Genomic DNA, 15,032 nt, shown 5'->3' with positions numbered 1-15,032 from the left:
TAATCTACAGGTCAGGAGACTGGCAAATTATTTTGAAGAGGATAAAGTATCAATTTACCAGAAAAGTCTTGAGTTTGTTTTTCATGCCTGAACACACAAAACCTTTGGGGGGAAAAAAAACATTCTCTGTCATGAAATACTAAATAAATAAACCCTTCAAATGCCATATCCATTAATCTTATATCCTTTAAGAAAACGATATTTTTTTCTCTTTTTTTTGTGCACCAAATACCTTAGAATTAATGACTGTTTTTGCATACAATAAATAACTCAAAATGCAGTGTAGGAGTTTTTACGCCCTCATTGACTATTCATTGTTATTTCTGATAGTCCTAACAGAACACTTTCCCTGCTGCACACCACAACTCTTTTCCAAAATCTAGTCTCATAAATGCACTGTATTATCTGCCCTATTAAAATAATTTCTAATACAGGATGTCACAAAACCTGAACTATTAGAAGCACCAGGAATTCTCTGACCTTCAGACAACGATTGCCAGGACAGACAGCTACATTCAGCCTGAACATTGTCAAGAGTGACACAGATATCAGCCTCCTGAAAGTTTTGTAATAGAATGTTTTAATGCACACAGTCACAAAAGAAATCTCCGATGAAAACCACCTTGGATTACGTAATTTAAGGTGTCAAGATATTATTATACAAACACTCCTTCAAAGGAGTGCTCCTTGACATCAAACAGAAGGCTGGTAATAGGATCCAAAAATAAGCTGGCACAGTACCAGTGAGCTTAATGGTTACACAAGTTTTTAAGAAATCTTTTACTTGCTGTAACTCAATTATTATTTCTAATGCACTGCTGTACATGGTGTTACAGAATATTTTCACGCAAGAAGCTTGATTTGCATGGAAATTCTACACTCTTGCTCTGAAAATGCACAGACAATGGAGATGAAAGAAAAGCAACGGGACACTTCAAGCAACTGCAGCAAAGGGAAGCAAAAACATTGGCACAATATTAAGCTGTCCAAACAAAAACGAAGTTAGAACAACGCAGCCAAAAAGGAAAAGCATCTTAAAAGGCTTTTTTGAGCATGGCTGGTCACACATACCACAGCATTGTGTTTGTATCCATACTATCCATACCCACTACTGAAGTAATTCACCAATATACTCTGTGTTGGCCCAAATATAGAAGCACAGGTGAATACACATGCAACACAGAAAATTAAATGGGATTGGCAATAGCCTCTCAGTTTGCCAGGGAACTTACTGGCTTGGATGGATGACTCAATAAAACTTCAGAATGCTAAAGGGAGAAAGAAGATAGGAAAAGACGGGGAGAATTTGGGATAGGAACAGTGAGAGAAAAAGAAAAGACGTAACGAGAAAAGAATTTAAAATAATAGCTGCAACATTAATTTACTAAGACAAGACAATCTTAATTTGTGGTTTTAGTACGCATTACTAAACAGCTTTTGAAACAAGAGAAACAGGGAGAGTTACCCTCGTGCAAGTTCCAAACTTGATCTGGATTTCTCACTTCAACGCTTTTGTTCAGTCCTCAAATACTTCACACGGTCCTGTGCTCGGGTTTACAGATGACAGTTTTACAGGCTGAGCACTACTTTAGTTTCTAATGCTTCACTTATATCAATTACAAGACAGCTAAAGGATTTAAAAAACTAATTCAGTAACTGAAACTATCCGAATGCTGAACACAATCGCTGGGTTTTTACTTTTATTTTTACAAGACATCCTGATTTCCCTGGTAGTCTTTTTCTTTCCAGGTTGCTATGCTGAACAACTCATTCATCGTCCCTTCTTTGAAAAAACAAATCATCAGCTGAGAGTGAAAAATAGTATTTCTCTCTCATCTACCACTATTATCAGTAATATTTTCAGTTGTGGCAGGAAATTCATGTTCACAAAACTAAAAAGCACCAGAGCCTGTATTAGAATAGCCGAGCTAAATCTTGAGAAACACGAAATTTGGATCAACACTTCATTCAGTCATTTTTTTCTGTCTTTTAAAAGACACTATCCTCCTGAACCTGAAGGAAGAACACCACAGCAGAAAAAAAAACATCCTCTGGGTGGTGAGCCTGTTGAATCTAGAGGTATTTTCCTGGCAGGGAATCACTGCTGACATTCTCTGATGAAGAGTTCCTAGAACTGCACCAAGAGGAAGTTTGTTAACATATGGTTTTGGACTCTTTCTTTCCCCTAACCTTGATCTCTTTCAAATAAGGAAAATACCTATAGGGAGGAAAGCTATGCACTGGAAATGAAGACAAAAATCCACTCATCTTCGCTGGAACAAATTCTAATATTAGTTAGCCTCTCCCAGATTAGAAAAACAAAATGAAACAAAGCACAGAAGCTGGGAAAGACAAGACAGAAAAAGCTAAGAAAAGAGTGTCCTGAAAAAAAGACAACTAGAAGAAAACTTTTTCACTATAAAACTATTACATTAAAATACAAGTTGGAAAAGAGAGTTTTGTAAGGAAAAAAAAACAACCCACAAACTAGACAGCATAAAACCACTTCACAGAAAACCAGGGAGAGAACCCTCTGTGTGTGATTTCCCTTTTACAATTCCATCTCAGCAAAAAAGGAGTATTTAAGGCAGGACACCAGGCCATGTAAACTCCACAGGGATTTATTTATGGCTTGCTTTCAGCACTCAATCTCCCATAGTGTCTCCCGCTGGCAGCAGGCTGATGATTCAGGACAGAAGCAATCACAGTAGAATAATTAGAAAATCAAGGACACAGATTTGCATAACCACAGTATCATTATTAAAAAAAAAAAACAACAATCCCAAATTGAAAAATAATGCAATTTTATTCCCTAAGACAGGGATCGATATAAAATGGTCATTAATAAGAAGAGGAATAGTAACAATGAGAAGTGGACACCTCAAGTCAGACACTGGAGATTGCTTACATGGAAAGAAAAATAATACCAGCAATTTTTCAGCACCCCTGCACTCCACTGGGTTAATAACATTTCAGTTTATTGTAAAGTTAAATACCTTTTACAGAAAAAGTGGAAGCTTGCACTGTTCATGACTTCTCAAAGGCCCACTGTTTAGAGATTAGCAAGAGGTTTTTCCAAGGACAGCCCAAATTTTTTTATCTAATAGTTCAACAGTAGCCCAATTCGGCCTCTTCTGTCAGCTTCTTAACTTGTAAGGCTAATAGATTTAACTGAAAGTAGTCAAACTGTTCAGTGGAAATAAGAGGCAAGGGGAAACAAGACTGATACAAGACACATCTCCGTCTAGACTGTAAGGGAAAAAAAAATAAAAGGAAAAGCTTTTTGCCATTTGCTGTTAAGAGTTACATAATAGAGTCCTTCCTGCATGTGTCTTCTGCAAAACAGCACTATGATAATGTAATAAAACTCAACAAAATAAACTTAGAATTCTGTTTTAAGCTGAATGCTCTTATGTAGCCATTAGTTTTAAGGTTAATTGTGACAGTTATTTGCAATGGTTAACAATGCAGATGTGTAAAAGTGAGTTTTTAGAAGCTTTAAATCGGAGCTGGATTATCTATCATAATTGTTTCAAGGATGACAAGGAACTAATCCACCTTGGAAAATGTCAAACTGCCGGAATAAACATCTGCAATGCATTTAGAGAGAGAGCCTTTTAAAAATTGATTTTTCTACTTTTCTGAAAGTGAAAAAAAAAAACACATTAGCAGACTAAAAACTGGGGAAAAAGGTTATTCAAGAAATATCTAAACTTACTCTTAAGTATAAAACACATTCGAGTGGTTGCTAACTGTATGTTCTTGAGAAACTAAGAGTAACTAGAACTTGGTTCAAGATAGCAAGGAGGATCAGTGGTAGAAGAGGGCTCTTTCATACAGTTTGAGGAAAGCAACCACATGGTTAATGACATAAAAGCATAGCTGGGTCCTAGAGCTTCAATTCCTTTATAAAAAGCCATTGTGGACTGACTTCTTATCACCAAAAAAAAAAAAAAAAATCTTTCAATTGAATTTGAGTTTTCCCTTGAATAAGAAGAATGCAGTAGCCCAATACGACACAGCATTTACAAGAGGAACAAGGTATTGATGATTTTGTCTCAGTAGGACTTGAGAGAGTACTTTAGGGTCTCTGCACAGGAAGAAATTGTCCAAATGTCCTATCAAGCCATAACACCTGAAGCAGAGGAGCAGATATCCAGAGTGTTATGGAAGTGCTTTATACTGCACATAGGTAATGGTAGGCTATCAATTTTCTTTGCTTGTAGAACTGAAACCACCCCGGCTGAATGATTTAGGTAGCTTCTTTGGATGGGAATATGTGAATCTATTTGTGTTTACAATACAATTAAGGTATATTCATTATTTTTCTCAGAATCAAATTAAGAATACAGTTATTTGTCCCATAGCTGTCCTGTACAATTCACAATGTTTTTTTTACATTCGAGCTATCTTCCCATTTTAACTGTCAGGACAAGGATCACAGGAGAATAACTTACCCTCTTAATTATTTCCTGAAAAAGAAGAAATTAGATTATAAAAATATATGGTCTTATGAATTGGGCTCAGTGTCCTTATGCAATGTTCCTTGATACCAGCTATTAAGCACAGTCCTCTCTAAAACAGAGTGAGCAATGGTTGGCCCAAAGGAATTACAACAAAGAGCTGTCATGGCAGTGCAAATTAATTGTATGTTCGTCTTTTAGCTAGCAGTGCCTCTTCAGATTTTGGTCAGCCTCTGCACCCGCTTATACTACTGATATACTCACTGCTTAAAGTGAGGAAAGCCATCTCAGGGGAAGCAGTAAAAGCAGTACATTTACAAATGCTAAATAAACAGACACATTCCCTAATTAACCGAATTTCCACAACTGGCTTTTCGTAACCTATTTGTTATCTGCTCTCCCAGTTGGCACGACTTTTTTTCTTGAAGTAACTGTAATAATGTCCTCCACTGCAGCTGTCTACCTACAAACTAACATCACCATCCACTTGCTATAACAATGTCTGGCAAATCTTAGCTACAACATAGTCCTCGGCTCGTTATCTGTAACGCACTGACCAAACGTGAACCTGCAATTCACAACAGAGAATTCAAATGAAAGGGTCCTTCAGGACTTCTCAAAGACTCACCCACTGCATGGTACACTGAAAGCAGCCTGTGAGACTAATTAAATGTACACAACTATCTGCTGGCTATTGTGCTTTGCTGATGCTGAATAACAGAACTGTTTATTTTGTGTAACACAATTAAAAAGCAGAGCAAACACGAGTCTAGATATGCATATATTTCACTTACATAGAGTTCTCACATGCATTAACACCCACCTTGCACCCACACAACAGAAATACTAAACAGGTCTTAACTGATGACTCAAAGTTTGATCACGCATTCGTTTGAGGAACTAGGACAGAGTTCCAAACTACAGCACAGGCACTCCTTCTTTTTCCTGGCTAGGTGCAAAGAAACAGCTAGAACTCCACAATCCAAGACTTTATAAAATCATGTTGCCTTTTGTCTTGTTCTAATTTTATAAATAGAAGTGTTACCGCTGTTTCAGTTAGTGTGTTTTGTGTTTCTTCATCACCCGCTCTTCTAAAATCCAAAAGTTAACATCAAATTAATGTTCCTCTCAACAGTGCAGCATTTATGCTGTCACAACTAAAATAAAGGAGGCTTGCAATGCAAACATAACCCAAAGATTCTGCTCAAATTAACTAGCTTATTTGTAACAGAGGATTATTCTTCTGAACTGTAAACTCCTACCAATGTATCACCTGTGATTAGCAATGAGATTAAAACAAAAGATGACACACTTCACTGGTGATATAGTCTCTCCATTAGTTTTTATGCATTCCTATGTTCCAGGCATATCATGCATCTGTATTTATCACATTAACACCTACAAGCAGGGATAACTGATATGTGAAAAGTTTAGCTGTTAATTTTTTCACTGTTACACCAGTTTAACGGCACAATTACTGCTAGGAACTGTACTGAAGCAGGCTAAGTCTTTAATTCCTAGTACCTGTTAAAAAAAAAGCCAACAGCACTGTTACTGCACGTAAATGAAGTTCAAAATAAGCACCAGAGCCTGAAAGTTACTTTCTGATGGGCTTAGCATGTAACCTGGTTTGCACGGACACAACTTCACAGCTCTTGCTGAAAAGCAATTCACAGAATTCAAACTCAAGACTTGAAGTTTTCTGTGTAGACATGGCAAATTTCTCTAACACTGAGTGTTTAACACCACCTATATAAAAATGAAGTAAGATTACCTTCTTCAATTGAGTTTCCATCTTCAAACACTCTTCTTTTTTCTGCTCCAATGCAATTTCTAGCGTCTTGAGTCTTGAATCTTTCTTCAGACCTGATGAAGCTAAGGATGAAGCATGTTCCTTCAGATCCAGTAAGGATGACTAAAATAAAAGACGTAAAATAACTATCAAGTAAATACTCCTTATATGCAATAGCTAATTTCTTTTTTGTCTTTATTTATTCTTCCTATCCCTTCACACTGTGTTCAGGGTCCAACTTAGAGCAATGTATTTTGTCAGGATGTTCATGTCACTGACTTGATAACTTGATTTAATTCAGGTTCCCAGGATCAAAATAAAACCTTGTCTAAATTAATTTTAAAATAATTTTTAAAGACAGAACATTCTCGAAACTAGAACTTGTGTTTCAGTGACAGTCATGTATAAGAAAAATTGGTTTTAAAGAAAATCTTAGTTAAAAATCATATATGGGGTTAGCATATTTGGCCATTGTACCTAAAATCAAGAGCGTTCAAAGCTTTTCTGTATACAGTTGCTGTGAGGTGAAATCAATTCATGCTACCTATCTCCAAAAGATATCTCAACTTCTTGTTTTCTGAACCATTTTTGTGTTGTTTTTTTCCTGTCAAACACTGATTTCCTTGTAGACAAAATCTTAGCACTTTCTGGGCGCGTATTTTTTGTATTGTTTTACTTTGAGTTTTGAAAAAAGATTGTAAGTAGACTTGAATGTTACAATTCCAACAGAGGAGCAGAGAATATTTATATTTCTCTGATATAATGAGGTTAACTTGTCTAGCCAACTGGTTCATTACCAACACCATCTTAATTATTACAAAAAAGACTCTTCAGAGTCTAAAGAACCAGTTGTACTGTTTGCACAAAGGAATAAACATTATCTGCACACTTTTGGCACCCACGGTTTTGATCAACCTCTGTCCTTTCCTCCCTATATTTAGTCAGGAACAAGATTCTTCTCTGCCTTCAGTTGTCTATGAGCATCTTTCCAGTAAACGCTATCATGGGCCATTGGTCATTCCCTACTGATACCACTAACTGCTGCAAACAAGGGGACTGTGTGCTATCCACGAAAAGAATAAATATCTGAAATATTTCTGCTTTAAAAAATTCTCAAACAATGCATTTTACTAGACAAACTTGTTGAAGGACCATTACTATAAAGGAGCAGTTTTCTTCATCTCAAATATAACACATAAATACACAATAAACAATTCTGAAACTACAGATTCATTCTGCTAGTCAACCTCTTTCTCTGTGAGATCTCCTTGTAAAATGCTGACTTTCTCTTTCAGATCCTTAATGTCTTTTTTGTAGTTGTCGATCTCTTCCTGTTTTTCTCGTTCATCTCTGTCACGTTGCTCCTTCAGGCGCTCAATGGTCCTTTCCTGACAAAAGAAAGCACTCTGTGAAAAAAATCCCTCTTAGTTCAACCTCTGAGACTTCTCATCTCAACACTTCTTGCACATTGTAGATGACGAGTGTAGGTTATTGCCATTTTCTTTACAGTTGTAAAACAGATCCTTAAGAAAGAGGAAACTTGAGAAATTGATGGATTCACTGCTAAGAGATAACAGGCTTTCTGTATCTTCTAAACTTCACAGTCATGTTACAATGCAACACAATTTATCTGGTTCCGATAATCAAAATTAACCTACACATAGGATACATTCTTTGCTTATTTGAATCTTATTTTTCCAAAATGTACAGATAAGTCTGTGGTCCTTCAGAGAGAAAGAGGTGTAGTGCATATGTGATACTAGGATTGGTATACAGTAAGAAAAAGCAACAAAAACAACTTTTCTGTACATCGGATACCAACAGAGCTTTGGTTACCTTGGAAGCTGAAGGGACACAAGCGAATTCCCCAACCTCAGGCAAAGCTTTACCACAGCTTTACATTTACAGAACCTGGCAGACTAAAGGAGCTGTAACTCTGGTTCTCTGGGAATCAAGAAAAAACGTACAATAATTCCAAAAGTTTGCCCTACCAAAACAGAATAGACAAAGCTCCTCCCTTAGTTCTCCTGAGAACTGGACAAGCATAAAAAAATGTTAGTTATCAGGAGATAACTATTCATTTTGATCCAATATCACAGAATCACAGAATGGTATGGGTTGGAAGGGACCTCAAAGATGATCCAGTTCCAGCCCCCCTGCCATGGGCAGGGAAACCCTCCACTACACCAGGTTGCTCAAAGCCTCATCCAACCTGGCCTTGAACATTTCCAGGGATGGGGCAGCCACAGCTTCTCTGGGCAATCTGTTCCAGTACCTCAGCACCCTCAGAGTGAAAAATTTCTTCCTTAGATCTAATCTAAATCTCCCCTCTTTCTTTAACACTGTTGCCCCTTGTCCTGTCACTACGTGCCCTTGTAAAACGTCACTCTCTGGCTTTCCTGCAGCTGAAATGTAAGGCATCCCACCATCGCACCAAAGCTGCAGCATGAAGAGATGCCTCAGAGATGCCTCATACACCCAAGAAAAACACGAAAAATCCGACTCTAGCGAGGTTATTTGAAGGAAGGGAGGGACTCGGGCTTTCCGTACTCACTTTTTCTGCCAGTGCTTCTTCCAGCGTGGTCAAGGCAGTGTCAGTGTTTGTGGTGTCAGCCTGCAAGGATTTCACCCGATCCTTTAAACTGCTCATTTGCTTCTCCTTGTCTCTTAACTGTTCTTGAAGGTTTTCAATCTTAAAGAGGAGGAGTAAATTTTAAGAAAATAGCAAGCAAACCCACTCAAAATCATCTTATGACTATATTAAACTCTTTGAAATACTCTTAAACTAAAGGAAGTAGGCAAGGGGCCCCGGTTCCTATAATCCTACATCAAAACATCAAGTGATGCAACCGAAACCATGGAACATTAACACGGAATCAGTAACCTTTCCAATACTCAGGAAAGAACTCAGAGAAAGAAAGTCTAAATAACATATACAAGAACAACACAAAGAAAGGGTATTATTCCTCATTTTCGAGGATGCTGGGCACTGCGTGACTGAAAGATGACGAAAGTATTAACAATTATGAAAGGAAAAAAGCTGAGAAAAACATTACTGCACATGTAAACAAACAAACAAAAAAGGCACTTGATAATTAAGAAGTTGTGAAGAAGTATTATTTTAAGTATTTCCTTTGGTACTGTCATATTCTTTACTGTGCTGGCACGTGGCTTTTTCCATCCTACACGGTGGTTTGCCATTTGATGGACTAAGACAAAGCACCACTTCTTGGGTAGAAAATACACCTGCCTTGTTTTCCACAGGTGTAGAATTTGATCAGTTTATGAGTTCTGAATATATCTTTTGACAGACTGGAAAGACCTAACACTAAACTCATTTTAGGCATATATACACATCACAAGAAACAGACACGTTAACATTATGATAACCTGTAGAAAACAAATTTCTCAGCAAAGAATCAAACTAGATACAGATTTCTCAGCTGCTTCCTTTTTGTTGTTGCTGCTGACAATTTCTTCTTGCATCAGGAAACGTACATCAGACACCAGTGAATGACAGGTGGCATGTAAGGTACCCATCTCCTAACCCCTTGCAACAAGATACTCTTTTAAAAAGACATTTGTAAGAAATCATGTAACAAGACAAAACCCAAAGGCTACGCAGTACAGTATTGAGCAAACGTTTTGAAGTCTTTTTGCTTCACCTACTGAACAGCAGTTAGCAGCTCCTCGGTTAGTGGAAACACAGCAACTATCCCCAGGTTTTGCTTTTCAACCCTGGAAGAACTGAGCTGCTGTGATTACAGAGCAAGTGGCTATATAGACACAGCCACTACTACTTTGCTATCTCGATTAAAATTACATCTGGATCACAGGTTTAGAAAAGGGTCTAAATCTGAATTGATAAATGTGAAAGATTTCGCAGAAGGCTGAACATCTAGTCAGAAAAAAATCATTGATGTGTTACAAGGAGCAGGTCAGCAGGAAGAAGGACCTAATTCAGGGAAATCCTTGCTAATGTTCCTCTGTAGCCCATGGCCACTGAAAGAGTCTCCAGGCATAAGATTGTCCATCCCATTTTTATTTCTCTTATGCAAACACAAGTAAACTTACGATCCAGCTTTGTACACAATCCATATATTACTGATAGCAGCAGAATTATGTTACCTTTTTTGATGGTTTTTAAGGAATGACTAAAACGGGTTTTCATTTATCTTCATCATTGATTTCTCTTAGGAAAAAAAAGCATTAAACCTCCAAGTTATGCTTAAAATTTAAATCTGAGCACAACACAAATGACACTACAAAAGAAATTTTAGAGAGTATCAAAAAACAATAACCAGTGACATCTCATGTGAGTCAGAAATAACTGTAAGACTTGAAAATTCCTTCTTTATACGCTCATATCTATTATTTAATGCCTTATTAGCATACGTTTGTCACCCATGGAGCTTCAGAAAGAACCCTACTAGATCTGATTCAGTCAAGTTCAAGTTCTCCTGGTGCCAACACATACAGCCACGGAGGAGGTAACATCCCCAAGAGTAGCCTACGTGGCTGCTTTTGACCTTAAGAGCTTTCAGTGTCGTCTACTGTCTAGACAGGCTGGCTGTTCAGACAGCCAACCATGAAAACATACTACAAAGAAGGCTGAGCTATTCTTAGACTCGTGTTTACTTCTGGAGGTGAAACGCTCTCGCAAAGGCTCCAACTGGCTGAAGAGGGGACAGTGCAGGGTGACTTTCTTCTGTGAGTAAACCGTACACAAGAGACAGCTAAGTAATTCAGCTTCAGCATATACTAAGATGCTTGCCAAGGTAGCACAAGCAAAGTATGGATTTTCATGTTTCAATAACATTATTTTCTACAAGTAGAGTAAGATCATAGAATAAGATGGTTTGGGTTGGAAGGGATCTCAAAGATCATCTAGTTCCAACCCCCCTGCCATGGGCAGGGAAACCCTCCACTACACCAGGTTGCCCAAAGCCTCATCCAGCCTGGCCTTGAACACTTCCAGGGATGGGGCAGCCACAACTTCTCTGGGCAACTTGTTCCAGTGAAAACCCTCAGAGTGAAAAATTTCTTCCTTATATCCAATCTAAATCTCCCCTCTTTTAGTTTAAAGCCATTGCCCCTTGTCCTGTCACTACACGCCCTTGTAAAAAGTCCCTCTCCAGCTTTCCTGTAGGCCCCCTTTAGGTACTGGAAGGCTGCTATAAGATCACCCTGGAGCCTTCTCTTCTCCAGGATGAACAGCCCCAACTCTTTCAGCCTGTCTTCATAGCAGAGGTGCTCCAGCCCTTGGATCATCTTCATGGCCCTCCTCTAGACCCACTCCAGTAGCTCCATGTCCTTCTTGTGCTGGGGACTCCAGAGCTGAACACAGTATTCCAGGTGGGGTTTCACGACAGCAGAGCAGAGGGGCAGAATCCCCTCCCTCGCCCTGCTGCCCACGCTGCTCTGGATGCAGCCCAGGATACGGTTGGCTTTCTGGGCTGCCAATGCACATTGCCGGCTCATGTTGAGCTTCTCATCCACCAGCACTCCCAAGTCCTTCTCCTCAGGGCTGCTCTCAATCCGTTCTCCACCCAGCCTGTACTTGTGCATGGGATTGCTCCAACCCACGTGCAGGACCTTGCACTTGGCCTTGTTGAACTTCATTAGGTTCTCACAGGCCCACCTCTCCAGCCTGTCCAGGTCCCTCTGGATGGCATCCCTTCCCTCCAGCGTGTCCACAACACCACACAGCTTGGTGTCATCTGCAAACTTGCTGAGGGTGCAAGATGACCACTGTATGACTGCTGCATCTTCCCATTGCACCTGTAGCCTCCTGTATACTAAACGAAAAATACCATGTGTAGAAAGTGTAAGCCTGTCCGTTATTTCAGTCTACACGCACACTTTTCAGTCTGGAGTAACGAATGATGCTTTTCGTTATCATCCAGGGAACAGCAGGTCCGTTGAAATGTTCAGAGTCATATTAGTAACTAGGCACTACCTAAAAAACCCACTCTGCCTCCAGCTGTGCCTTTTGCAGTGTCAGATAACTGATGGTTCCCAACAAGGACATGCCCTTAAAACTACAGAAGATTAGAAATGGATCAATAGACGCACCCAAATTGAAACACTTGTATAATAATAGGTGCAAAATTTCTTTTACAAAATCACAGCCATCAATAAAATAATTGTCTTAATTCCATTTTTCTCCGAAACCTCCATTACTGTAACAAATAATAGCTAACCTATAGGTTCTCAAAAACGATATAATCTGAAGAAAAAAACAAAGACTAAAAAAAATAAAAAAATTAGGACCCCAAGACTGAAGATTGATTTTTGAATTCGTAAATGACCCGAAAATCACATTTTCGGGGAAGCCACTGTATATGTTCTTAAGCATTGTCTCAGTTCCAAAGCACTTGCTGAGAAAAAATTACACATTAGCAGAGACTCACATCCTTAGACAGCTGTAAAGCAGTTACGTTTAGCTAAGAAATTGCTTCGTTCTGAGGAGGCTCAATAATATCAACAGCCTAACCTGGTCAAAAGCAGAAACTTTGAATTGTAAAATCCTATCATGGACACTGGCCAACACCAGAGGGAGTTTTGAAGTGATGGGTGCAGAAGGAGGCACTCTTTCCAACCTCTGATACTGGTTATGTCTGAAAGCATACAGGTTTTAATATGAATGGACTATAAGTAAAATGCAAATTAAATAACAAAACTATAAAAGCCGTTCATAAGAGATTTGCTTCGGCAATATGTGAGCCAGTTGGTTAATTGCATAATCCATTAAAAAAAAAATCCTCTATCACTGGTTTAATCTTAAAGCTTCACTGGGCGACCCCTTATTTTTGCTGGTATTCACCAGTTAAGAGAAGTAACCATTATCCACAACCAACAAGATTTCAACCTGAGTTGTTTGTTAAGACAATTTGTTGGTTCCAACTTCAGTGCCAACACTTTCATTCACCCAAGTAATTCAAAACAGAACACTGCTATCACAAATCGCAAACCAAATTCATTTAGCCTCTCCTTCTCCTCTTCAATGAAACACTAAGTTTACACATTACTCATTTATTTCATATATGTTAAAATGTCACTTATACTGAGAACCATAACTGAAATCATCTGCTAATTTATTTCACAATCTAATTATGGCTAACAGCCATTTTGCTGAAATCCTGGCCTAATCATGCAGAATAACATCACACTAATTCCCCTTTCAACTGTGTTCTGATACTATGAAGCAATCTCTGCGCCTATGCTTTCTGAAGTTTTACTCCTAAGACCCACCAAATACAAATAGATTACAAAATCCAACTGTTTTGGGAACATTTGCTCATGCCTGTTCCAAGTCCAAAAGACTTTGACAATAAATGTGCACAGATTTGATTTAGCAAAAGGTCATTACAGAAAAAATACAAATGCTATGATTTGGAGCATTTTCATATTGATGGTTCCCATTGAAGAAGGCTGATAAACCAAGGGAAACAATTGGAACCAGTAAATGTTAACTTAGATCTGACATTCTGTTTTGTAAGAAGCAGAATAAAACTAAGAAGTTGCGACACTGCTTTTAGAATAGCTCAAGCTTCACAAGGTTATATCACATTTAAAATTGCAAAGTGAAAAACTTTACTGTATTACGAATTAAACTTCTTGGAGAAAAATAGTACAGTGATTTGATTATTCTTGTGAAACAAACACTCTTTGTTCTATGGCAATTTGATCTCATACACTCAGGAATATTGATGCTATTTTCCTGACTTGCTTTAGGTTTTGATTTTGGTTCTACGCAGAGTAAGGATACCATAACTACTGACACATCCCTGCTTAGATACACACACAGCACAGTGCCAAATATCACATTCTCACTACAGAAAAAAGGGTGATGAGAAAAGACATGAAGAAAGGAAAGGCTTAACTCATCACAGCCCAGCGATACCCCATAATGGAAATCAGGGAGCAGAAAAGACCAAACATTGAGGCAGACCAACGGATAGGATGGGAACATGAGATTCAATGTTGACTAAAAAGGAAATCCTTGCAGCAAACTAATCTCCATCTACACCATCTAGGATCACTCAAGCAGAAGGTTGTACAACTTAAAACATTTTAAATGAGATTTGGATTCAGATACTGAATTACTTTGTCCAAATCACTGATTTATTAAAATGATCAAAGAAATACTGTAAAGGTAAAACTGCCCTAAACCAGAGGGGAGAGCTCAGGAAAGGAGGGATGCTTCTAATCCCAATATAAAACATGCCCATTCAACTGTGATTGTCCCGTTTCATTCTCCTAGAAAGGATATAGACTGATGAATAGAAGAGATTAGGAAGTCATACTGTAAATATTAAACACAAGATAGTGTGTGTAGGGAAGAGGGTGTGTATTCTTCAGTATTTAGCTATCACTGCTCTTAAAGAATTACTTCAGAACACAGAGTGATAAAAAGAAAATATCAGCCTCTCAAAATTATTTCATGGGTCATGCTCAAAAAAATATTAATTTGAGAATCCAGTATATTAAATTAGTACCATAATTTGATTATATTCTTTGCCATTTTATACCACAGACTGCTTTAGGCAAATCAACACTCCAATCTCTTCAAATCGAAATATGAAACTAAATGCTGGATGGGAAAGAGATCGGTCCTCCTTCTCCAGAATTTCTGTGTTTAAAACCATCCTCCACTCATCTTTGCCACAAGGTAAGTCTTTCATCATGCAGAGGAACATCCCAATTGTCAAACACATGCTATTCTGGGACAAGGTGATCTTAGTTTCTCCTGGCGACACTATTCCATACTCATC

The 15,032-nt window shown here is 38.3% G+C and overlaps 1 protein-coding gene across 9 annotated transcripts in view; it reads right to left on the bottom strand.

The window, feature by feature from the left end:
- The window catches only part of ERC1 (ELKS/RAB6-interacting/CAST family member 1), a 278,996-nt gene that overhangs the window by 171,666 nt on the left and 92,298 nt on the right, over nucleotides 1-15,032 (bottom strand). For 5 of the 9 annotated variants that reach the window (XM_086610614.1, XM_086610617.1, XM_086610621.1 and 2 more), the window contains 3 exons: nucleotides 8,810-8,947; nucleotides 7,503-7,643; nucleotides 6,238-6,378 (listed from right to left, as the gene is read on the bottom strand). In XM_086610614.1, coding sequence (XP_086466740.1) covers nucleotides 6,238-6,378; nucleotides 7,503-7,643; nucleotides 8,810-8,947 — 420 coding nt within the window. Of the gene's footprint in view, nucleotides 1-1,232; nucleotides 1,269-6,237; nucleotides 6,379-7,502; nucleotides 7,644-8,809; nucleotides 8,948-15,032 lie in introns of all 9 variants that reach the window. The other 4 variants (XM_086610616.1, XM_086610613.1, XM_086610615.1 and 1 more) reach the window with 1 other exon arrangement.

Source organism: Tauraco erythrolophus, chromosome 4, assembly GCF_009769465.1.
Source record: "Tauraco erythrolophus isolate bTauEry1 chromosome 4, bTauEry1.pri, whole genome shotgun sequence".
Lineage (NCBI taxonomy): Eukaryota > Metazoa > Chordata > Aves > Musophagiformes > Musophagidae > Tauraco > Tauraco erythrolophus.
The sequence above is the reverse complement of the archived record's forward strand: the minus strand, read 5'-3'. Positions and strand labels throughout refer to the sequence as shown.